General features: G+C 27.4%; 2 protein-coding genes across 4 annotated transcripts; both read left to right on the top strand.

Moving 5' to 3' along the window:
* Positions 1–9,370: 9,370 nt before the first annotated feature.
* On the top strand, positions 9,371–10,297 carry LOC113558530. Its single transcript, XM_026964014.1, has 3 exons — positions 9,371–9,528; positions 9,626–9,787; positions 9,862–10,297. The coding sequence occupies exons 1-3, from the start codon at positions 9,485–9,487 to the stop codon at positions 10,136–10,138; spliced, it is 483 nt and encodes a 160-aa protein (XP_026819815.1). The 5' UTR covers positions 9,371–9,484; the 3' UTR covers positions 10,139–10,297.
* Positions 10,298–19,959: 9,662 nt separating this feature from the next.
* LOC113555538 (tripartite motif-containing protein 2-like) lies at positions 19,960–25,406 on the top strand. Of its 3 annotated transcripts, none has more exons than XM_026959942.2 (12): positions 19,960–20,790; positions 20,863–21,226; positions 21,319–21,686; positions 22,607–22,798; positions 22,885–23,100; positions 23,207–23,462; positions 23,539–23,800; positions 23,868–24,033; positions 24,112–24,284; positions 24,377–24,536; positions 24,800–24,983; positions 25,066–25,406. In XM_026959942.2, the coding sequence occupies exons 2-12, from the start codon at positions 21,100–21,102 to the stop codon at positions 25,341–25,343; spliced, it is 2,382 nt and encodes a 793-aa protein (XP_026815743.1). In that variant the 5' UTR covers positions 19,960–20,790; positions 20,863–21,099; the 3' UTR covers positions 25,344–25,406. The 3 variants fall into 3 exon arrangements, with proteins under 3 accessions (XP_026815743.1, XP_026815742.1, XP_026815741.1); XM_026959941.2 differs by having other exon boundaries at positions 19,963–20,670; positions 23,536–23,800; XM_026959940.2 differs by having other exon boundaries at positions 19,963–20,790; positions 23,536–23,800.
* Positions 25,407–25,694: the final 288 nt, after the last annotated feature.

Below are 25,694 nucleotides of genomic sequence, written 5' to 3'. Positions count from 1 at the left end.
TATTATTATTTCTTTACTGTAGTATAGTATATTCTAAACTTGACAGACTTGATATAAATTTCAAACTATTCTAGTTTTTTGTAATACTTTGAAATTTTTGAAAAAAGTTGTTTTTACAAAAACTTTAAAATGTAAAAAACGCATATGCACAAGTACAAGTACAATGTTTTTGAAAAACATTAAATTTCAAATTCGATGAAATTGAATATTTAACGAAATATGTATATATGTAAAAAATATATATCCTGATTTTTATTATTGTAAATACTAAATAATAATAAAAATATTTTTAATAAAAATTTTTCAAATTTTTACTATTGTATATTTTATTATTTATTATACCTACCAATTATATACAATGCAATTTTCATAATATTTATATTTTATATTAATCGTAACTTGAAACTTAAAAGCTATATTTTATAGATTATAAATATATACGTTCTAAGGGCGCCTGCAGAAATATACTCAAGTCAAAAATTAAGAATACAATACGGGTACGTAACTTTGAAAATGATGAAAAATATTAACTAAAATAACCATGGGGGAAATCGGGCATCTTTGGATTTGCTAGAAATAACGTATAAAATAATATTATAATAATAATTAGGTACTTACTATCTAATATTCTAACATTATGGCTTTATGGAATTATTGGTATTACTTTATTGGCAAAAAGTAGTTCTGCTTACCGTAAAATTATATAGCTAATTAAGTAATAGAAATTTTAATACGTTATAATAAAATATCCTTATAGAAATAGTACATCAACCGAATTAACCACCTAATTGTTTTTAGTTTTTTATAAGCAAGTACTTTATAACCATTACGGGCTACGGCATTACATTTATTCAATTTCTTGAACAAAATTGCGTCCCAAAAATAAAAACTACATATATTCTATTCCATCATTTAAGTGAAAATCCATTTCTCGTAAAATGTAGAAATTATTTTAAATACTTAAGTCTTTAGTAGGTACTTCGTTTCAGATTTATGATCAGTATGACTTATTTCATATATAAACCATTGAGAGCTGTTGTATATTTGTCCGACGACAGGCTGTTTTGCAATATTTGATTAGTATAGTCAATAGGTGTAAAAATTATATTTCCCACTTTAACAGTTTCGTACCTAGTACCATTGATTATGAATACTATAAAAAAAGTATTATTAGTATTATTTTAGTATTTTTATAGTATTTATAATTTGGTACTTCCGTGTTATCTCGACTATCCAAATATTTTTAAGACTACCTAACCGTATACCTCCGCATAGGAATCTATTTATAAATGTATATTCCCGCGTTGTGATCTATATCATCGTAATGTACAATTTAATTTTGTTTTCGATGTACATTTTACTACAAACCAATTAGTTTAGGTATTTTAACCATTTTATGTCGGTATTTATTTCGTTAACCAGTCGACAGTCGTCCTATTATCCATAATATTATTTATTCTACGTCTAGTCAATATGAATTTTTTTAATTCACTCAAACGATTGAACGCCTTTGGGGATCGGAAAAGTGGCGAAACAAAAAATATAGGGGAAGAGCTCGCCTTCATTTGGATTCATCCTAACCGAATTTGTTTGGCAACAAAATCTTGCAAACGATCTACTATTTAACAAAATTTTAATGGATATTACCTATTTCCCCCCTAAATAAAATATTAAATCTAACTAAATGTTGTATACTATTATATATTTTTTTACTAGATGTTTTATACTATTACATCCATTCACTATTTTTATTAATTACATTTTATCGAGTTTCAGAATATGTTAAAATATATACTTTTTTATTATTTAATTATTTAATAAATTGCGGTTGTCGAGATAACACGAGTGATCATAATAGGTATTCTTGGAAATATTTTGGTAGTCGAGATAATATGGAAGTACCTTATAATTTATAATCATCAATGGTAATATACACTGTCGTCTGTCGATTGTCGACGTACGCCGATCGCGCTCTAATAATAATTAATAATAGGAATAACCATTAAATTTTTTTACGCTGTGTATGGTTTTATTTTTTGTTTTTCATTCCTATACAGTGGTTTTCACCAAATCTTAATCAAATTATGTAAAATAAAAATAGTATTCTAACTTCTAACATCGAAAATTGAATAAAATGTTATGCCCGGCTTCCCTCCTACTTCCGCCACTGGCTATACCATTACATTATTATTAAAATATAACTTTTTTTTAAATTTGTCGGTCGCGAAAATTATTAAATTATTTTAAAATTTACATTTATGACATTTTTTTTTCATTTTAATACGTAAGATTTCAAAATTTAACACAAGATTTCAAACATTGTTTTTTTTAGATTTAAATAAAAAGTGTAACAAAAAATCACATACATTCTTATGGGCATTTCAAATTTAATTAAAAAAAAAAAAACAAATCGTAAAATCTTAATATATTCTTTATTATTTAAATAATAATTTACTATTACTATAATACGCACGATGTAGTCTTAGTTTCTGAGCGAATTTCATCTTAAAATAATTTGTAAATTTGTAATGGTGTATACAAAGTACGAACGTAGTATATATATTTTTTGTTATACTTTTTAAATACTTCAATATTTGTATTAAAGAAAACTTGTAATAAATTTCCATAAAAATAAACTTAAAAAAAAAATGATTTTCCTAGAACAGATGTTGTTATATATTATAATTTGTCTGAACTTTTTTCCCCAGGTCTTTTTTCGTCAGACATTTTATTGCAAGGTACAAAAATAATTAAGGACCGTTATCGACACGTCGTTATTAAATAATCGTTTGTTTAAAATAATTTATAAACAATAATTTGCCTGTGTATAAAACATAATAAAATATCATTTACGTGTATACGTAAATTACGTAACGCATATACCTATTGGCTACTAGTTAGTTAATCGACGGTATCGTTGCCACTGCGCGACGACTAAAACATGTCGTTCCAAACGAATTTCAAGGTGGTTTTTGCGAAAATCAATACGCGAAAACAAAATAATAATACCATATCATATCATATTATACGGCGACTACGTCACTACATTATTATAATGTTCGAAGAATTAATATCATGGGAATATAAGAGCGCACAAAATAATGATAATGTTCTCCCCGACACTCTCTGTGGGCTCATCATCTCCTGATACACTGTGGCCGATCCCAAAGTCAAGGCCGGCTGGGCCCATACGGCTAGCAGACCGTACGTAAAAATCCGTATAGAAAAATCAAAGATGGTGAGTACGGGAACGGACAACGAACGACAAATCCGACGATTCGTCGTTGGATGACCGTCGTCGGTACCAGGGGCCCAGGCGGCGGGCGCAGACGCTGCCGGCGAAACGTCAACAACGACGGTATTATAATACCTGTGGGTGTGTGTGTGTGTGTGTGTGTGTTGTTACTTGATACAGTTGATAGCCGCGAACGTCGGCGACTCGTCGAACGGAGTGTTTTCCTTATCGGTTCCTAGTACCGAATTAACGGTTTTAGGTTCCGCCGACTGCCGCATAAGGTATTTTATGATTGATTCACGTTCGAAGTGATTCGCGTCCACCGCCGTCACACGCTTTCCCGCGTTTTGCCCGAAAATTAGGTATTAGGGCCATCGATACAATCGTTACCTATATCGGGCGGGCACGCGATAGTCATTCCGGTGCCGAGTTTTTATTTTACCGTGCACGTGACCAACTAAACGGGTGGAAACATTGCACTATCATGCCGTCGTGTAATAATGTACATTTCGTTAGCGGGCGGATTTTTCGGCGTCCGTGAGTTCCAACACGAGAGTAACAGGTAAAAAATTAAACACGCGTTCATTCCTACACATGAAACGTACCTATATATTATACTGAGTTCCTACACGAATTTAAGAATGAGATGTGTGTTGATGTTCTTAGACGTCGGACGGTGACGGCGCCGAGATTTTTTTCTAGGTACGGCCAATGGGAGGCTAACGGTTATAATATAGGGCCACAAAAAATTTAAAAATGACTATATTATAATGTCTAAAGTTAGACCAGTGGTAGGGCCAGGCATTTTCAAGTAAGTCCATGGCCCTACCTTGCCCGTCGCTGGCGCCGACACTGACGTCGGAAAAATAATTTTTGCTTTAATAATCGAGGTCGTTTCAAATCGACGAATGTTTCGATATAGCTGACATTTAAACTCGATTTTTTTTTACATAAACATGATGTGTAGTTACGACATTGCGTTATTGATAAAAATACGTAAAGTAGGTATAATACAAAGATTAGAAAGTTAAAAGTTAATTTAATAGTTAAGGTGGTTCTAGTCGATAAAAAAAAACTCGTTTTTAGACTTTCGTAGTGACAAGATTGTGAGACTTTGGACTGTCCGATTTTAATGCTGTAAAAATTACAATATTTCTTAACATCTCCTCTAAAGAACCGTCGAAGCACTTTTTAAAGTTTGAACTTTTGACACTGGTATAATATTATAAAAATTTCCGTTTTTACAACATTTTTGTTTGATCAGATTATGTACTGAAGAAATATGTATTTCTAAAATATTCCTCGACCGTTCTCTAGAAGAGGTGTTAATAAATGTTAGGATTTTTACAGAATTCAAATCGCACCAGCCAAAGTCTCACAATTTTGTCACAGCTGAGGTATGTTTCTATACTCGAAAAGTAACAGAATACTTTTTCCTAATTAAATTTGCTGACATGTGTGGCATGACGGCCTAACCTGCGTGAACACGATTACGCAACGTCCGCCCGTTAGTCACGATTTTTGTTTATAAGCATTTAAAGTTCAATGTTTACAAACTATATCAAAATCACGAAAATTTGCAAGGAATTTTGAAGTTGAAAATTCGTAAAATTTTTGTGATTTATACGATTAAAAAACCCAGTATAAGGTTATCCATAGGTTTTCCTTCAACTGTAAAAATAAATTCCCGCATCAATAAAGAAAACATTTTATGAGTGTATGAAATTTAATTTTTATACGAAATCGCGTAAAATAACGATACATTACAATTTAAATATATGTAATTATATAATATATCTTATTAATTATCATTGACTAACAAATCATCTCCGTTCAGAATCACTTTTCGTCTACAAACTATAAAATTATACCTAATTGTATTTAAATTTAACACATCCACTATAGTGACCTACTCTCAGTACTCTCCATCTCTACTATACAGCAGAGCGATACCCACTTGTCCACCTTTTTTTATTTTTATGTCAAGTCCGTTGTAAACGATAGACCACGATTAGTTTACGTGATTTTGACTTATCATTTTTCGTTTTTTGTGACCTATCATTTTTTTTTAAATTTTTACAGTATTTATGTAAAAATAAGTGAAACAAAACATTGGCGTCTGGGTAAAAAATCAAAATGTTTTCCAAGTAAAAGCAGAAAAAATAAAGGAAATATTGCTGCACTTCTAAACTTAAAATTGTATGAATTTTCAATAACACGCAAATTTTCGCAATTTTGACATAATTTGTACAAATTTGAACTTTAAAATAAATTTTAATTAACGATTTTTAATTTGATAAGTAACAATTTATAAGAAACCTTGTATTAGATTTTCAAAATATTTTTTAGCCAAATATTTTTAATCAAATCTTAAAAAAAAAAACTTAAAAAACCGAAAATTTCAATTGTCTATAAATCGTTCAAAAAAGTTAAAATATTTTCAAAATTTTATCATTTTTAGATGATACTAATATAAATTATTTGGTGAAAATTTTAAGTATTTAAAGTTATTCGTTTTTTAGTTACAACAAAATAAAAAAAAAGATTTTGTCGAAAACTTGTTTTACGTAAAAATTCTAGTATTCGCGATTTAGACGAATAACTTAAAATACTTGAAAGTTTCACTGAATGTTTTCATTAAGATTATTATTATGGCTATTACTTTAAAAATGCTTTGTCTATTTTTGAGCTATGTATTGGCATTTGATAACTTTATTAAATTCTGAGCGGAGCCGATGAATGTATTAATTTTACAATAATTGAATAATGGTTGTTTTTTCATTAATTTATTTTTTTGTGCTATTTCATTGCCCTTTACCTTTTAGACTACATTAAAATTGCTTCGAATTTCAATTTTAAGTAATTTATGGGAGTATATTGGATCTATCTAATTGATATTTCCATAAGTAAACAATTCAAGGAAAAATAAGAATTTTCATTCAAAACTATGAAAATCAGTAGGATTTGTTATTTTTTTTTATAATAATTCATAAACGAACGAATAACCATAGATACACGAAAAAACAAATGCTTTTATTAGATAATAGATTATAAGCATCAATAATAAATGGCTATAAATATAATGCCATAAAGTATAAATCCTTATTGGCATTTGAAATTTTCAATTATTTTTAGTTTTGTTTTACTATAAAGTATAAATGTCCATAATATTTTTGAAAAAAGTTTTAAAATATAATATTACATTTCTCATATATTTTTACGAGTAATTTACAATTAAACTATTTAAAAAAAATTATAGTCAAAGTATTTTTTTTATAAGCTTTTAAAGTTAAAATGTTGATGAAATTGGTCGATTATTTTTTAATTAGAAATTTATTCGACGGTAAACACATAAGAAATTCTGACGGTTAGCATTATCAGCAGGGCTCGGATTTATATGTAAATACATTTTTTTACTGTGACTTGATAAATTAATTTAGGTGAGTTATAAATTCGTTTCAAGGGATTTCCAATGAAATGAACTATATTTTATTTTACATATTTTGCCAAAGTATATATTTCTCAATAATTCCATTTTTCATATATATTTTGACAATTTGTTCATTTACGATTTTTTAATAATTGTTAATTATATACGATTGTATTTTTCAATACAAACAATTTCCCATATTTCCAAAAGAAGAACAAAATAGTAACAAAATAATATCAATTATTGAAAGAACTTAATCTACAGTCGATATAACATACTCCTTCAGGCATAGTGCTATAGTCAAAATGCAATACTGTCCAATAATATCAGTGGAAGTTGAAAGATCATTTAGTCGGTATAAGGCAATTATACGACCAAATCGAAAATCTTTTGAATTTGAAAATTTAAAAATGCATGTTATCATAAATTGTAATCAAGATAATCAACATTTTTATTCTTTTTAGCTTTTTTTATTTATATTTCATATTTTTTAATATCTTTTTCTATTTAAAATATAATTTGTTTCATTAGAAACTCATTTGGATATATTATATAATTAAATATTAATAAATAAATCATATTAGTAAAGTAAATATTTTGGTTTTTTTAGCACATATTTTAGTTTCATAAATACATATAAATCTAAGTCCTAATTATCAGACATTAACTGGACATTATATTTATTGTAAGAACGGCTCTAAGGCCTAAGTCTTTCAATTCTGATCTGAGCGATTATGTACCTAATGATTTTAGTAATTTTACAATTTGTACATTTTTTTTTGTGTCGGTATAAAGTAATTTATTACTTTATGTGATATATACAATTAGTAGTTGAAAAAATGATTTAATTTTCAACTTTGGAGGTAGTTTTGGATAGCAAATTGGATCTAGATTGTATAAGTTTCCATTTATAAGCATTAGTTAAAACTGATAAAATTAGACAAAATCTTGAAAATGTACACATCATTTTGCAATTAGAATATACAAACTTTTTTTTTTTTTAACTAAAATTGAAAAGTTAATACAACATTTTTCTTTTGTTTTTCTACCTATAATAAAAATAACGAGTTTACCAGAGAGTCATGTTAATTTTTTATGAACTTGGAGTTGAAATTTGTATGACTTTTCAATATTTGTTCATATAATACCTAACTATTTCTCCACAGACCATTTTGGTTTTTTGTTTAATTCAATAACGAAAAATAGTTGATACTTGAAATTTGCATCAAACATTTATATTTTCATTTTAAAACTAATTATAATTATTTTTTAATCACTTTACATTTATTTTAAATACATATATGGATACATGTAAACAAATACATAGGTATTTCAGTATTTGTTGACATAAAGGTCAATTACCAACTAAACCAATACAGTTCTACTTTGCTAGTGTGTAATAATAAGGTATAATATTAGATACATTTTTTACAAAATGTTCAGTTATACATTACCTATAGTCAGTGTCAGATTTAAGGGGGGTCTGAGGTAGGTCCTTGACAGTTGTATTATATTTATAAGACCTAACATCAAATCCTAAATATTATATTTACAAAATTATATGATATGATACATAATAATATGAAAACATTTTGTCCTCCCACTCACAAATTATACTTACAGCTTTCACTAAGTGGAAAGTAAATTATTTTCAATGATAAATAATTTAATCTTTCTATAAGAAAAATTATTCTCAACAAAAGTAGTTTGTCAGCCTATATATCATTTTATAATGAATCTTTATTACTATTAAAATAATTAACTATATTATTAGTAATAATTAGTAATATAATGGGTTGAATTAATTTTATTTTATTCATTCATGCCTCATGTTGTGATTAAGTGTGTGGTATAACTAGGCAATAGCTTAAAATTAACCTACATTTTTTGAAAATTTCATTCTGTACTTATATTAGAAATAATAATATATCATATAGTTTTGTAAAAACATAAACATATTTATGGTCAGTAAGTTTGAGTAATTTAATAACGATTATGCAGCAATAATGCAATATAGAAAACTAGGTAGAAACTATGCTTTAATAACAATGTAAGAAATAGGAGTGGAAAAAAGGACAACTGTTTGATGCAGTCACTGTGAAACAAAACAATAATAAAGTATTAAATTTTGATATTGTGTGAGTTTTGTTTTATTAAGCTTCATGTCAAAAGTAATTGGCATAAACAACTAAGTAACAGAAATGAGTCAAACTAAAAACTCTGAGATAAGAGGTAGCCGGATTGATTATCTGCTCAATGAATTTATATGAAAATTATTGAAATTATGAATTATTATGTGAACAGCAAAGACTAAACACTTTACCGAGACGGCTAGACTAAGAACAATAAGAAATATTTGAATATATAAGTAGAATAGTCTAACTACGGATTGTAAACCATTCGTTTTTCACAAGCGTTGAACTATAAACACACGAGAACTTCTCATATTTCGACATATTTTTTCACAAATTATTCATAACACTCACTTGTTGTTTAATAAATATTTAAATTTATTGTAATTGTATACATTATATTTTATTAACATTTATATTTTATCACACGTTTATCGTTATCGCCAAATCAGTTTAGCCATATAATCAATGTTAAAATGTAAATGTTTCTAATTTTTTTTCCGGTTGATTCGATAATGGAATTTTTTTATCTGGTATCTATTATGTTATCGTAAATGATAATACTGAATTTCAATATTGCCGATGCCGAATCTCAACAAAGTTTTTTCATTTTTGATTTCATTGACTGGTTATTGTGAAGATTCATAATATAAGTGTTACGATTATTAATTAATAAATACAACAACTATGGCTGGAAGTCGTTTGGAAAAATTGGGAACTATATTTACGAGGTACTGTATAATTGTTTTACTGCTAATAAAATACAACACATAGTTATAATGCCGTATGCGAAGTTTAAAGTAATCTGAATGATTGAAATATCTACAGAGTTAACGGCCTCATAAAGTCAGGTGCCATGAAAATTGATGATCGACCAATTTGGTACGATGTGTACCGTGCGTTTCCACCTGAATCAGAGCCACATTATGCAAAACCGTCTCAATCACTGAAAATACCAGATATATTTTACCCAGAAGATACATTCAGAGCGTGGGTGTTATGATTTTTTTGTAATTAGATTTAGTAATATTAATTTGACTGATTACTTACTTTTTGTGTTGTAGTATGTTTCAAAAAGAGACTCGTGGCCAATTACCACCAATTAATTTACAAGAGACTCAACAAAACCAAAATGTTACAAATATAGCTGTGAACATGGTAGTTGCTGATCCATCACTTTCTGTGAATCAGGTGATTGATACTTTGAAAAAAACTAATGTTTTACCAGATTACAAAACTTCATCCAAGAAAATCAATTCCCCGCCGATAAATGATAGTAATAAATCTGATCTTGACGAAACCAATGTTCATACAAAAGAAACAAATGTGAACAGTAGTTAGTATTTTTAGTTGATTTTGTCAATAAATATTAGAATTTTGAATACATTTCATTAATTTGCATGTTCATGCCTCTTGTTTTTTGTAGTGTTAAAATAAGAAATGTATATTTTTTTTTATTTTCTTTCAACGGTTGAAATTAAAGTTAATTAAAACTTATTATTTGTGTTGGTGTATTTTCATTACATTTAAAATATCCTAAGTTATATTTATATGAATTGAATAAAAAAAATGTATAATATTTTTAATATTTACATAATACATACATATAACTGTAGAGTTATAAATATATTGTTTAAAACTTACACAAGTACCTTATAACCAGGTAAGTCTAGGATTAATATTTAAGATAGGCCTGGCTATGTATGACTTGTAAACCAATTAATATTTTAATCATTTATTTCATTTTATTATAATTATATAAGTAGGTATTAATAATAATAAAACTAAATAAATAATAATATAGACATTTTCTTTATAACATTACTTATTAGTAACATTATTGTATAAACTATAAATATTATATAAATATTAAATCCAAAGATATAATATGTTACATACCATAGACTTTGGAAACTACATTGTTAACCACATATTTTACAACATGTAAAACTAATGATCAAATGAACATGTACATAAAAAACTGAGTTCTTAACATTTAATTTTAATATTTTTTATTATGGTTGATGTACTATAGGTAGGTAGTTAGTTAGTAAATTAAACTCTTATTGTTATTTAATAACTTAATGTCCATCTTGATTTTTGAATAAAAGTGTTAAATTATATAGTAATTTAGTTTACTTTTCATATAATACAATAAATAAAATAAAATAATAAATATGGATATTGTATAATAATAAACCAAGGCATAAATGTCAAAACCAACAACTTGACTATTTATATAATCACTTCTTATTTGTTTAACTATTAAATTCTAAATTTTTTTTTCAAATTCTTTGCTGTCAATATTGTCTTATCTAGTGGCATAAAGTGCTGAAGCAAACTTCTAAATACATAATACATTTAGTTTAAATTTGTTTTACCTCAATATAGGAAGCTTATACTATTTATTATGTATAAATATTATTAATAATTTAATCATAATTTTTCTTAAAATATCAGTAAGTATAAATGATAAAAGTGATAGCTATTTAACATTTAAGCCTTAATGGTTTAAAAACAATGTAAGATTAGGCCTACCGGGTCTACCCATTTGATACTTTACTGCTGATAATGCATTTCACATTTTTTGGTTTTTTTATTTGAATACTAGCTAAAAATTTTTAGATGTGAAATTTAATTCTTATTACTCATAATAAATATATTTAGTTAATGTATTTTATCATGTGTGTGTTATATAAAGAACACAGAAAAGAGTATCTTAATCATTAGTGAATATTAATGATAATTGTATATTTGTATTGTATTGCAAAGTGTAAACTATGTCTGTACTATGTAGGTATAGTTTTTTTGTTTTAAAAAATGCCAACTTTTAATATCAAGTCACCTGATACTTAATTACGATAGATAAGTTAACCTGTTGGCATAAAATATGTGATTGTAATATTATATTAAAAATTTAAGGTATTTAAGGTATAAAACTGCTTTGCATAGATTTGTTTCATTAATATATTAAATCTTATGTTTGATTTAAAACAACTGTAAATTATTAAGAGGATGTCCTACCTGTATGTATTGTTAATGCCTTACTAACATAGTAAATTTGCATTCAACAGAATTCATTTTATGTTGTTAGCTTTAATGTTAAGGTAAATTTACATACTAATATCATCAAACTTAACGGTGAGAATATCATCTAGGGAATCTAATAGGGTTTATTAATAATATAATCTTAAAGTGAATTATAAGCATTTTTAAGTTGTAATATTGTAGATAGCTATAACTTACTTTAAAATAATACTTAATATCAATAAAACCTTAGATTATATTCATAGGCACAATTTGAGTTTTAAATTTGGAGGGCTATTATAATTTGCATGTATGAGTATGTACTGTGTGTATACTCCCTGAGATATATAAAGGGGGAAGGGGATACATACAAACCATTTTAGTGGTTTTTTATGGTTGATTTTTAGGAGGCTTAGCCCCCCCAAGCCCCCCTTAAATTACGCTTATAATTATATTTTTATCTTTAAGTTTGATGATAGGTAAATCACTCTTATATTAAAGTTAACACCACAAAATGTATTCTACTGAAACAAATTTGCCCTATTGTACGTTTATAAGATAAAAACCGCACATGCGTGTGTAGCATCCTCTTACCTCAGCATAAATAATGAAAAGTAAAATGTAATAATAAGTATTGATAAAATCGATAAAGATCAAATTACCTATAGTGCCATAACGTATAATATATATATCAATATATTAGTATACACTTTACATTTATTATATATGTATAATGTATTTCATCTATAACTTATAAACCTATATATTTTACGGACTACTATTATTCACCATAGCGCCACCCCCCTAAATTAGGTATTGCATCTGCAGATGTAGTACTTATACTCTATACATATTACATAATGATCGGCGCGACGACCGGACGGCGCCACATTAAAAAATAATTGTACATTACTATTTACATTTTACAGGATAGTATAAAATTTTAAATGTACAATATTTTTTTTTATAATTTTCAAAGTGATTATTTTAACTTTTGAATTGAAAAAAAAATAATTAAATTTTTTGTTTTTGAACGATAATTTATCGCTGTCAAATGTAGTTTTTTTGTAATGTTAAAGCTGATATTAAATTAATACTATTTTAATGAATTATTTTATTGCCAGGTCCGGGCCTTAATTAATACTTGAATTATTTTTAGGAATTTAGATTAATTAAAGTTAAATAGGATAATTATAATATTATATCTAGAATATTTACAATTTAGTGCTTATCGGCTAATATAAAAGATGGTAGGTATTTTTTTTTACAATTTCGACTATACATAGGTATAGCCATATAGGTAACTCTATATACTCTATACTCTTATCCAAGAAGATAAAAAATAAGAAAATCGATTTTGTCGTAATTAAAAAACAAATAAACGTAGATAATTTATATTTTTTCCAAATGTGTTAGCATTTTCTATTCATGCTATAATTTATCTAGAATCTTTTTTAGTTATTGATAGAATTTGAAATTTAGATTTTTAAATGTCAATAGAAAAATTTTAAAAATAAAAATATGTTGTTGTCTTATAGGTATAATATAAAATCATTTTTCACTTGGAAAAAAAGCTTGAAAATTTAATTTAAGGTTCCTCGTAAGTTTTTATTAAATGTATTCAATAATATTAAATATTTTTCGGCACGATTTTTTTTTTTTTAAACATTGAAGTACAAATTTTGACAAAATTCGTTAAAATTATGAAAATATGTAAATTATTTTGTAGGTAGTTAAAAATGTATAAAATTTAAAATATTCATAGGTACCTAAGATTTGAAAATTTAACATAAGGCTGCTCAAAAATAGCTCATATTGAAGTCAAAATATCAAACGAAAATACATAAGTACCTACAAACTTTTTATAGATATTATAAGTTCAAATTTAGACGACATTAAATTTTTAAACAAAGTATATTATAACAGTTTTAATTATTTTATTGTTAATCAAAAATATTAGTGGGGATTTGAAGTTTTTACGTATAACAATATAGGTATAATTATGCATATTTTACAAATATAATCAGAATTTCAAATAGTTTAGATTTATTTTATGCTATTGTTTATTTATATCACGAACTTATTCATATTGTTTTACAGTAATTCAGTATATACTATATACAATAATATATTATATGCTATTATAATATTTAAATTTAATAACGTAATGTTTTTGGCAAAATTGAATTTAACCTACCTGCTACCGTATTACCGTATTAAATTACTTTAATAACAATTTAAATATATCATAAAAATGTATTTAGTCTTTAGTAATTTTGGCTGACTGACCGTTTTTCCGTCTGAAAATTTACTTTCGTATCCATTAATTTATCATTGAATTCAAATTTAACAGTAATATTACAGTGATTTAGGTACTCAATGATGAGGTATAGGTACATTCATCATCTAAACTGTACAGCAGAGTGATTACTTACTTTGGCTGCTATTCTCTTTTTTTAACACTATGATAAGTAGATAGGTACTATGTATCCTGTATTTTAGTATTCTGCGTTGGAATTTAGAATACTTAGTTAGAGTTGAACTTGGGTTACACGTGTCTGTGTCTTACACTCTAACTCAGGGGTCACCAACAAATGGCAAACTAATTTTATCCGGCCCACAGACAAAGAATAAATAACATATACTACGACAACATTATATTTGTTATTAATTAATTTATGTACTTAGAATTTTGATGGTTGGTCCGCGAAAAATTTTCAGATTCCTAATGTGACCCTTAAGATGGTTAATATTAACTGGTGACCCCTGCTCTAACTGTTAGTTATCTAAAAACAATATTTATTTATGTGGGCCAATAAGGCAATAAACATCATTCATCAATAATGTATAAATTCTCGTCGCCGTCTGTAATGTACATTATAGCCTATAGAGTATAATATATTAGATACAACTATTAAAGCTACTATATTATATAATTATATGACGTAATTGCATTAATTATTATAATTTATTGTATATAAATCACGAATGTATAGAATATATTATATAGGTTATAGGTACTATACAGTATACCTACAGTATATATTATTTTTGCATCGTGATATCAATATATTTAAATATTAAGTTATTGGGTAGCAGTGTTGTAAAGTATTTGAGTAAAAGTATTCAAATACTGTTTTTTACTATTGAATACTTTTTTTTATTCTCTTATTCCTTTAATTCTTAATTTACTTCTATTTATAATCCTTATTAAACAAAAATACCGTGCAGTCTTTGTCATGCTTCAACGTTATAAAATAATTACATATATTGTATTAATCATTATTAATTTATGAACAATTCGATATCGGTTTTGGTTTATGTCTATTAAATAATAAATAACGAACACGATAGATCAACATTTTGAACAAATAATACTTTTAAAATGCAGTGCTAACATTCTTGATTAATATACCTAAATACCTAGAATTAAATTGAATATTTTTTGTTGTAAAATTGTTAAAGATTATTTTAAGTACTCTAAAATATTTTTTACAACACTGTTAGGTAGGTACTCTAATGTTGTATTTATATTATATTAATATAATTAATATGTTCATATTACAATATAATATAATATTAGTTTGTATTGGTAATTTATATTAAGAATAAACATAATATGGGTAATTATATTATTATTATTATAGCTATTCAAATTTCATTAATCATTATAGGTATTAGGTAGAAATTAGAAGAATTATTAGATACCTGAAGAACTTGCATAAATGTTGGATAATTTTTTTATGGCATAGTTCGTTGGTAGTCGGTAGAACAGGTCATCAGCGATGCCTTAATTCTTATTAATTCTTATCGAAAAATCCAAATTAGAGTCGAAACAGACGTTTGTGTACTTTTACTAGATTTTGTTAATAAAAAAATTTTAATTTTAATTTTATTTAAATTTAAAATACTTATAATACTTGTTTACTTATTATATTATATTATATTGTACATATTTAACAATAAACTTGTTTGGTTACATATATTATATTCAGTAAAATATTAACACGAGTAAATTTTTATTGGATTTTTGATAGGTAGGTATACTTATTTTAGCGCTTGTCCAAAATGTTTTACCACCGCACGCCACTGTATATAATATATTAATATATTAGGTAATATTTTTGTACAATTTCTGTTTAAAAAAAAAATAATAATGTATGTAGGTAGGTACACTGGTTATGTAAATTTAAAGTATTTAAACTATTACGTTTTTAAATATTTTATTTTCAAAAATTTAAGTTGTACATAATAATATTTTTTAAAACTATTTTAGAATTATTATTAACTATTATGTTTTACTTTTTGCACGATTTTTTATTTTTTAATCCAAAGCAGAATACTTATTTTAGAGCAGCGTTTCCAAAATAGTGGGTTTAAATAAAATAATTTTATTATTTATCATTTCGTTTGATAATTTGAACTTGTTAGTAAAAATAAATTCATAATTATATTGTTGTTACAAATTAGCGCTTCAATTTTATTATAAAATTCAATGTGGACATTCAAATGTGTTTTATTTTGTCTTTTTTTACACAATGATAAATATAAATTATTTTGGTGAGTCACGAAGGGGAAAAATATTAATTACCGGGCCAGCTAAAACAAGAGTTTGGGAAACGCTGTTTTAGAGTAGGTATACCAATAGCTTGATTAAAAAATTGACAAAGATGTCATGTCAGAATTTTGCATGTAATACTTATACAGTATACACTCGGACATAAAAAAGGTACATACATAGACAAGTAGATCTGATGTTCAGTGTCGTATGGCCGTGTGGGTCACTGTTAGTGGATGTATTAAATTTGAATTCAATGATATATCATTGTATAAGAAACACGATTCTTACCGAAGATGGCGGCCATCAGTATATAATCTATATTATTAAGGTATATTTCATGATAAGTATGTTTTTAGAATATGAGAGCGCCCCGATCAATGTATTGATTTTACAATGATGTGTTTATAATTTTCAAAATATTTTGGCTCTTTTGAGCTATTTATAGATTTAAAATTTTATTTCTTATAAATGTAAATTATAAAATTATTCACTGGGTAAATATATGCTTGAAAATTTAATATAAGGTTCTTCATAAATTTTTCATATACCAATAAAAAAATAATAAAAAATTTATAGTCACAATATTTTTGCGTTTAAATTTTAAATTTCAATGAAATACGTAAAATATCGAACATTTTCAAATTATTTTGTCGTTAAATATTTATTAAAATTATTATTTTTATTATTAAGATTTGAAAGTTTAATTATTGTTCTTTATTAGTTTTTCAATCTGTATTAAAAAAATTAATTTTATATTAGTATTTTAAATTTAATTTTTAACAACATTGCATATTCGTCAGTGAAATAACTATTTCTCATTAAACGTTTTTGACACATTGGTGTATAGTTTTTTAATAATTTTAAGTTTACTAAAGGATTTTTCAGCTCCTACAGGAGTTACAGGAATGGTGTGAAATAATGACATTGCAGTGTACCCTTCTGTAATATCACATTCAATCACTCCAAATTTGATTATAATTTCCATGCATAATAGGTGAACAGTGGTCATCTCAGTTAATTTAGGTAGAATCAAATGATCTGTCTTGTAAAAAAGTATTAAAATACTAATACTAGTATTCACATGAAAAAGTATTAAAAATACTGATATAAAATAATGTATTTTACGAATACCCACAAAGTATTTGAATATAAATATAAGTATATTTTTAACTTTTATAAATCTATATATATATATATATCGCATCCACTTAATGAAATCGCTCATTTCATGAAATGTATCCATTTAGTGAAAATGACTTTTTATCACACTATATAGACAATGTTTTGACCTTTTCACGAAGTGGATAAAATTCATTTTATCCACATTATGTAAAATTACTGTTATATACTTTTGGTATTTGGTAATAATTTATGATATAATTTAATGAACCTAATTTAATATAACCTTCGACATTTTTCTATTTTAAGGTCAATTAATTAAAAAAATTGCATATTTCATCTTTTAGTGCATTTATCGATGTTTTTTTGTTTTTTAGACATATTTGAAATAGATTTCGCAACAGTTCATCGCGCGATCATCGCGATTATCACATGTTTAATAATTGTACAGTATCTTATCGCGAATATTATTTCGTCGTGATTATTCCATCATGATCACTACGTCGCTCATTTAATTTCATCGTGTTTCACTTTATCGCGAGATTAATCATCGTATTATACGTATAATGTATATATTGTACAGGTAACGCACCTATTGACAAATTACGGATTGTCAAATTCAAGACTTCCAATTAATTTTTGGTATTACTTAATTACTAATTACTAATTTAATTTACTAATTTTTGTAAAAAATATTACGGCTGAAGAAGAAATTGAAGAAAATGTACATGTTCAACCGTTAACTATACATGTCATGTATGTGAAATTGAAATAAATGAAGTCATACATCAAGATGAAGCTGGATCTATTATGTGTAACATATGTAAAAAAAAAAGAAAAAATTAAAATTCAACGAAAAAAGGCTTTGATGGCATTCAAAAATTTGCTGAAAAAATGTTGCAGGTAAATTTTTAAACAACTCAATTTTAAAAATAAAATGAAAATCCGTGTAAAAATAAAAAATAAAGTTTAAGAAAATATGTAATTTAATTTTCATTAAGGCTGTATCATATTATTACCCAATACCAAAAGTATATAATAGTAATTTTATATAATATGGATAAAATGAATTTTATCCACTTCGTGAAAAGGTCAAAACATTGTCCATATAGTGTGATAAAAAGTCATTTTCACTAAATCGATACATTTCATGAAATGAGCGATTTTATTAAGCGGATGCGACATATATACCTAAACCGTACATAATACTGTAAATTTTACAATCAATTCTCTGAACATTTTTAAGATGTTTTGTTGGCCCAACAGTTAAAATATGTTCTTTTATAAAGTCAATTTTTTTCGAAATTTTTATCTGATCTTTTTTTTTAATATTTAAAATGTTACTATATTTATTTTTATAAGAAATTGATAAAACTGATTTATTTATATAATTTAAATAAAGTATTTAAATTTTGTTAAAAATATTTCTAAAATGTTTTCACATACCATAAAAATATTTCAAATTTCAAAATGTATTTAAATACTAATAATATTAATTATGTATTCGAGTACAAGTATTTGATAACAATAATACTATACAAAACTGTGAATGATAAACATTAAGAATCTGAAGCGAAAAATGTTTTTCTAAATCACATTATAATATTTAAGTTGAAACTAACCACATGTTTTCAACAAAACTTTTTTCTATGTTTAATAACGTTTTTGGTGTTAAAAATCAAATATTTTTCATACTGTTCTCACAATTGTCATATCATCAAAACGTGTATTCAATTGAGAGATTACTATATCTAGTACTTTATTGAAAACAGTAATCTTAAAAATTTCTGTACAAAATACTTGGACGGAATTATTAACAATAGTCTAATTATAATTAATAAATTGTAGGTATAAAATGTTTGGCGAAATTACGATGGACTTTATATAGATCTGGGACCACTAGTCCTAATAATACTTCGGTTGGAAATTGGAATAACAACGTATACAAATTTATCTACCGCGTACATGTGGGATAGATATTAAAATTAAACAAAGGCCCTCAAGGCGAAAAGGTCCCCTAAGCTCCGGGGCCCCAGGGCACTGACCCACTTTGCCGCCCTAGGATAGCTTTGCCACTGCTGAGTCAATACACTACCTAGACAAAGCTTTAAATACGTACTTACTATATCTATATAGTAAGTGCAATGTAAGGAAATCTGTCGTTAATCGACTCGGTCAACGAGACGGCATCATACCACACGATGAGAACTATCTAGTCCATGAAAAGAAAAAAAAATGTTGAATAAAAATAAACCTATTATTACACTATTTTTTAAATCGCAGTGCACAGATGCACTTTTTTTTATGTACATACTACGCGTGTGGCGTGTTATGTTATTATAATAATATATTAATAGTCATCCAGTGCACCATAAATATAGCCACACATTGGTAGGGATTACGGCCACTGCACCGGCATGTGCGCATTACCAACGGCGGCGGCGTGTGATGCGGACCCACCACTCGTGCCCGGAAAGTTTTGGAGCGTTTCAGACGACGTTTGCGTGTCCGAACGAAACTTTCTCGATGCTCTGCACCACTGCACCAGTGTGAACGGACGCGCGCCCGCGCGCTCTCTAGTACTGTTTGTGCATTTCGTATTTACGTAAAACGTACGTTTAACAAAATTATAATATTATAATAATTATTATTATGCGTAATATACTCGATAAACGATAGGTATCGGATTAATGTCCGCGTGACCGAGACAATAACAGGTTTTTCTTTTTAAAAATATATATTGTTATTATTTTTATGTTTTTGTCTGTCACGCCGCGGAGCATCGACGGTTCGTCGGTTCGGGAGAACGAATCCGACGTGTGCACATTAAACCGTCGTCATTACCATTTAATAAGTCTATAATAGTGGTCGGTTTCGTCGTTTCGTGCGTCCAATACCAGACACGACGTGTTGTGGTGGCGCCCGGTCAACAAACCTCGAAACGATCGATTTTTACGACGGTCGGACGTTAATCGTGCGCGAGTCGTCAGTAGTCAGTACGACTCGTCGTTACCTGCAAGTTTTACGTTTTACGATCGTCTCGTCGTCTACAACAACAGCTCTCATCGATTCCCATCCAGTCGGAATACCACCAGCGGGACGTCGCGCCACTACGGCACCTGTGTCTCCCCGCGTACCGCCACCTGCCTGCGCCAGTTAGTCGTGTGTATGTTATTATTACTATATAGTAGAGACCAATACAATAGTGAAGACGTAAAAGGTGTTATCACTACGGCATCACACAATGGCAGCTTGATGCCGCTGTAACAATAACAATGGATTCATGGTGATAACGTTTTTTTTTTTTTTTTTTTGTAATACTGTTTATAATTTTATAATTCATTGTTTACGATAAAAGAAACAAAGACTGAACGGAATAATAATCTCCGTGGCTACCTGCTTGTCGTCGGGGACAGATCGTTCGGACGGAACCTCTCTTGGTTGTAAATTCTTATGCTAATTCACGAAAAGCAGCAGCCGCCGCGGCGGTTGATTCATTACTACAAACCTTGCAAATCGATTAATTTCGATACGCGCATTAATTTGTTTTCTTAACGATGCGTTGACTCTGTGGCCGGTGTGGACTTGCGAAAAAATGGTCACTGTCAACAGCAACAACAGCACCAGCAGCACCAGCAGCAATTCAACGCAATTAGTTGAAACGGTGTCAATCGATTATGACGACTTCAACGACGCCTTTTTGACGTGCGCCACTTGTCTGTGTGAGCATTTTTATACCATGTTGTTTTGTTTGTGAGGTGGTATGTGTGTGTTATAAAATAACAGTTTTTTTTAAATTTTCTCGTACCTAAAGGCGTTTACGATGGCGTTGAACGTGCTCCAAAACTCTTACCGTGCTCACACACCGTGTGTGTTCACTGTTTGACGAGGATTGCTGCGGCGGCTAACAATCGACGTACAGCACAAGACTTGAACAATGGGCGAGGCAATAGTAGTACTATACAATCATCTCAGCAACAACAGGAATCTCAACAACAGCGGCAAACCTTTAGGTGTCCAATATGCAGGGAACTAATAGTTGTTCCTCAAAATGGCGGAGTCACAGCTCTTCCTCCATCATTTCTAGTCAACCAACTACTTGATTTGATATCTACTCATAGACGACGCACTTTAATACCAACTTGTTGTGGTGGTGGTGTATTATCTTCACATATTAATCAGGTATTGCAAATTTTAACTCAAGCTTGATGCTTTAAGTATTTAAAAAATGTTTAATATGAATATACAAAAATAAAAAGTGACTAATGATGTAGTTATATGTAATATACTTATACTTGATATAGTAGTAATAATCTTTATCACAGAGATAAATATTATACATTTTACAATAGGTACATAATGTAAAAAAGTAGTTTAAAATATAGCTAACCATAATAATTTAAATCAAAGTCAGTTGGTTTTAATTAATAAAACAACAAATAGGTAATAGTTACATATCAAAAAAAAAAAAAAAAATAAAAAAAATGAATGAACAATAAAATAAATATTATTCAAATAATGAATCTGTTTATTTACCGAGTTATGTATGAAATAAATCTATATTACATAATATATAATTACCTACCTTGACTACCTTCATATGTGATTTGCATTCTAGTACATTTTGTAGCATATTATGGAGTGGAAGTAGTCATAAAATAGAATAATGATTTATTTTTAAGATTGAATGTACAAAAGGCCAATACAATTAATGTAATGATTAATGATTGACTAATTTAAATAAGAATTGAAATTGAAATTTTTTATTTATTGAAATAATTTAAAATACTGCTTATATGATCATATCCTTAATGGGAGTCTTAGGAAATTCCATTTACACTATAAATATCTTAAAATTTTTTTTTATTTATTTCTCTTTAAACATGTATATTATATGCATTTATCAATTAATATGCTTTATACATCCAAATAAACAAAATAAAATTGTATTTGAATTTGTTGTGATATTAAACATTGCCATTTCGAATCAGATGCATGTTGCATACACTATAAATAATCATGTAAATGCATCTAATTCTAGGTTACTTTATTAAGCAATATTAATGGTTATAATATATATTTTATTTTTCTATATTTACTAGGAATTGCTTTATTGTGAAACATGTGATCAAGTATTCTGCTCAATTTGTACTAAACATGAGACAGCAATTGGCAGTAGTGCCCTTATTTCATCTAAATCTCCGCCATTGGTTCATACAATAATACCTGTGTCTGTAGCTATGAAACGTACATCAGAAATAATGTTGTATAAAGCTAATGAATGTGTATCAAAAGTATGTGTCGCTGATATTTATGTGTTATACCAATGTTGGCAGTATACATATTAATTTAAATGAATTGTAATTCATTTAAATTATAGTTGAACTATTCGAGGGATGGAGTATGTGCTGAATTAGAACGTTTAGATATAGCTCGAAATGAATGTTTATCTACTTTGGATGATACATTTAATGATCTGATGAACATAATAGAAGTCCGTAAGCAACAACTGCAACAACAAATACATAAGGCATATGATGCAAAAAATAGAATTTTGAGTCAACAGCTCTCAGCTATTGATATTGAAAAAACCAAAGTATGTATAAAATCAATATGTATATGTGTATGTATGTGTGTATTACACAGTTTTTAATCCATTAATCATTATATGTTCATTATATTATTAAATTTATAACGACTAGGTTATGGACGAATGTGGCAACGTCCATCAACTATTGGATGTACAGTCTATCAATCAACGAATACAAATTTTAAATGATCGTTTGCAAAAACCTACAGGCGGTATTGAAGAACCTCGCGAAAATGCTTTTATTGCTTTGGATTTAGATCTAACAGCAATAAAAAATGTCGTAAATAATGCAATAGGACAAATGGGACGGGTGCGCACTACAACTACTTGTCCTGGAAATTGTACACTGAATGTTGCTAAATCAAATGGTAATGTTATTTAAATAAAGTGCCAATTCAATAAGCAATTTTCTATAGGTATAAAATATCTTTGTATTTCCAGAAGAAAATTTGTTGATACCTCGTTTAGTAGATGCACGGGTTGCTACATTAACAGCTATTGACTATGATGGTAATCGACGCAATTTAGGTGGTGATCCAGTAACTCTGAAATTAATTGGACCTTTAGATGACACACAGCAAGAAAGAACTGCAAACAATTTAGGGCATCAATCCCATGAAAACAATACCACTGATGACAGAGTGCGTATTATTGATCATAAAAATGGTCAATACACAATCCGTCTACGTTTATCTATTTGTGGCAGGTATATAAAATGCAATTAGTAAGGGAAAAAAATGAATTGATTTTATTTTTGTTTTTATGTATTTTAGATATCGACTTCATATTTATGTGCTAGGTAGACCAGTAGCGTGTAATGGTAGTATTGGACATATTGACTTTTCTATAACAAAAAACATTGACCCTATATGCCAGTATAGTAAAGGACCTTCAATGCAACAGCCTGTTGCAATTGCTGTAGATCACCACTCTACTAGGGTAAGAGGCCAAAAGATTATATTAAATATGATGTAAAAGTTAATAATATGTATCATTAAAATTTTGTATTTTTTCTAGGTGTATGTCTTAGATACAGGAAATTGTCGAATAAGAGTGCTTGACACAGATTTAAATTATATTTGTGATATACAAAATATTGAAGCTATGCGTGGTCGTTCTTCAACTGGTATTGGTTTATTGAGTGATGAAACATTAGTTACAGTTAATTGGCGTACAAACATAGTGACTCAGTAATAATTTTAAAATATCTTTATTTATTTATTAATTTATTAATTTTTTTTTATTTAACTCATGGTAACAATAACTATGTTTTTATTTTTAGAATGACTTTAGGTGGTGAAACAGTTAAGTCATGGACACATTCGAGTATGATCGAACCTATGTGTGTTGTTGTGGACAGAATTTATGATCATGTATTAATAGGTGATTCTTCATGTAACATACATGCATTCAAAGCGACAACAGGGCAACATCTCTTTACAGTAAGAATATAAAATAATAATTAAAAACAAAACGCTTAATGAAATAATTTTCTTTTTAATTTAATGCATCTATTGTTTGATAATGAACATTTGTTTTAAATATATTTTTTAATTCTCATATTTTCTCTATGTACCACACAACTAATACCTAAGTTATTTGATTTTTAATTGAGAATTTCATCAACATAATATTTTCCTTGACATGTTTATGAATAACAACAACAATTTACTCATAATTCTTAATTTTATTAATATTTTTATAGATAAATAATAAGAAAAGTAATGGGAAATCTGCTGAATGTGTTGGTACATTTATGGCAATAGGGCCACAATCACAGATTATTGTAATTTCTGGTGCAACTACAACTGGATGTCGCTGTTTAGATATATATTCATGCAAAGGTACTTATGAGCGATCAATTACAGTTACGACAACAACAGATAAATGTAAGCATTTGGTTATATTAAGTATTAATATTTTTTTCATTAAATGCAATTCTAAGTAATACATGTTTTTAATTTTTATTAGCCTTACATTCATATAGCTCATTGGCTACTTGTAATAATTTTATACTGGCTACTAGACGCTACTATAACTCATACGTAATTGACTTGATTGATATGGAAACTGAAAAATTAATAAACACTGTTGACTCCAATGGCTGCAAATTACGTCGTCCAGCTGGTATGGTAGCATTTTCCGAAGTTCAAGATTCTGTTATTGATGATAGTCAACAATGCTCATCGTATTATTTATTAGTAACTGATGTAGCAGCTGATAGCGTAAAAAAATATCAATTTTTTTAATTAGTATTAGTCTACTATTTACTAAACTTGTCTACTTAATTATTTATTTAAAACTAAGTCTAAAAACAGTTATTTGTGTTGAATATTTTTCTCTCTTCTTATTTGTGTATTATGTTTTGAATAGTTTAGTCATTCTGTATTAAAATTATTTGTTAAAAAAAATTTCCTGTTTTTAAAACGATTAGTTAACTTATGTTTAGAGAGATATGTCTTGATATTTGATGATCCTATTAAATTTTTTCAAAAACTAAAAGCTCAATTTTTTTTTAATGTATCTGATTAAATATTTTGGCTATTATTGAAAAAATGTTTGTAATGTAGGTACTTAAAACATTTCGCAATTTTTATGTA

The sequence above is a fragment of the Rhopalosiphum maidis genome, chromosome 3, assembly GCF_003676215.2.
Source record: "Rhopalosiphum maidis isolate BTI-1 chromosome 3, ASM367621v3, whole genome shotgun sequence".
Taxonomy (NCBI): Eukaryota; Metazoa; Arthropoda; class Insecta; order Hemiptera; family Aphididae; genus Rhopalosiphum; species Rhopalosiphum maidis.
The sequence above is the reverse complement of the archived record's forward strand: the minus strand, read 5'-3'. Positions and strand labels throughout refer to the sequence as shown.

Excerpts from the sequence above, each read along its gene's own strand:
- LOC113558530 (XM_026964014.1), top strand. The coding sequence starts at position 9,485 with ATGGCTGGAAGTCGTTTGGAAAAATTGGGAACTATATTTACGAG. Across the intron at positions 9,529-9,625 it reads TTGGGAACTATATTTACGAG|AGTTAACGGCCTCATAAAGT; the intron begins GTACTGTATAAT and ends AAATATCTACAG. Across the intron at positions 9,788-9,861 it reads CCAGAAGATACATTCAGAGC|TATGTTTCAAAAAGAGACTC; the intron begins GTGGGTGTTATG and ends TTTGTGTTGTAG.
- LOC113555538 (XM_026959941.2), top strand. The coding sequence starts at position 21,100 with ATGGTCACTGTCAACAGCAACAACAGCACCAGCAGCACCAGCAGCAAT. Across the intron at positions 21,227-21,318 it reads GACGTGCGCCACTTGTCTGT|GCGTTTACGATGGCGTTGAA; the intron begins GTGAGCATTTTT and ends TCGTACCTAAAG. Across the intron at positions 23,463-23,535 it reads GAATGTTGCTAAATCAAATG|AAGAAAATTTGTTGATACCT; the intron begins GTAATGTTATTT and ends TTGTATTTCCAG.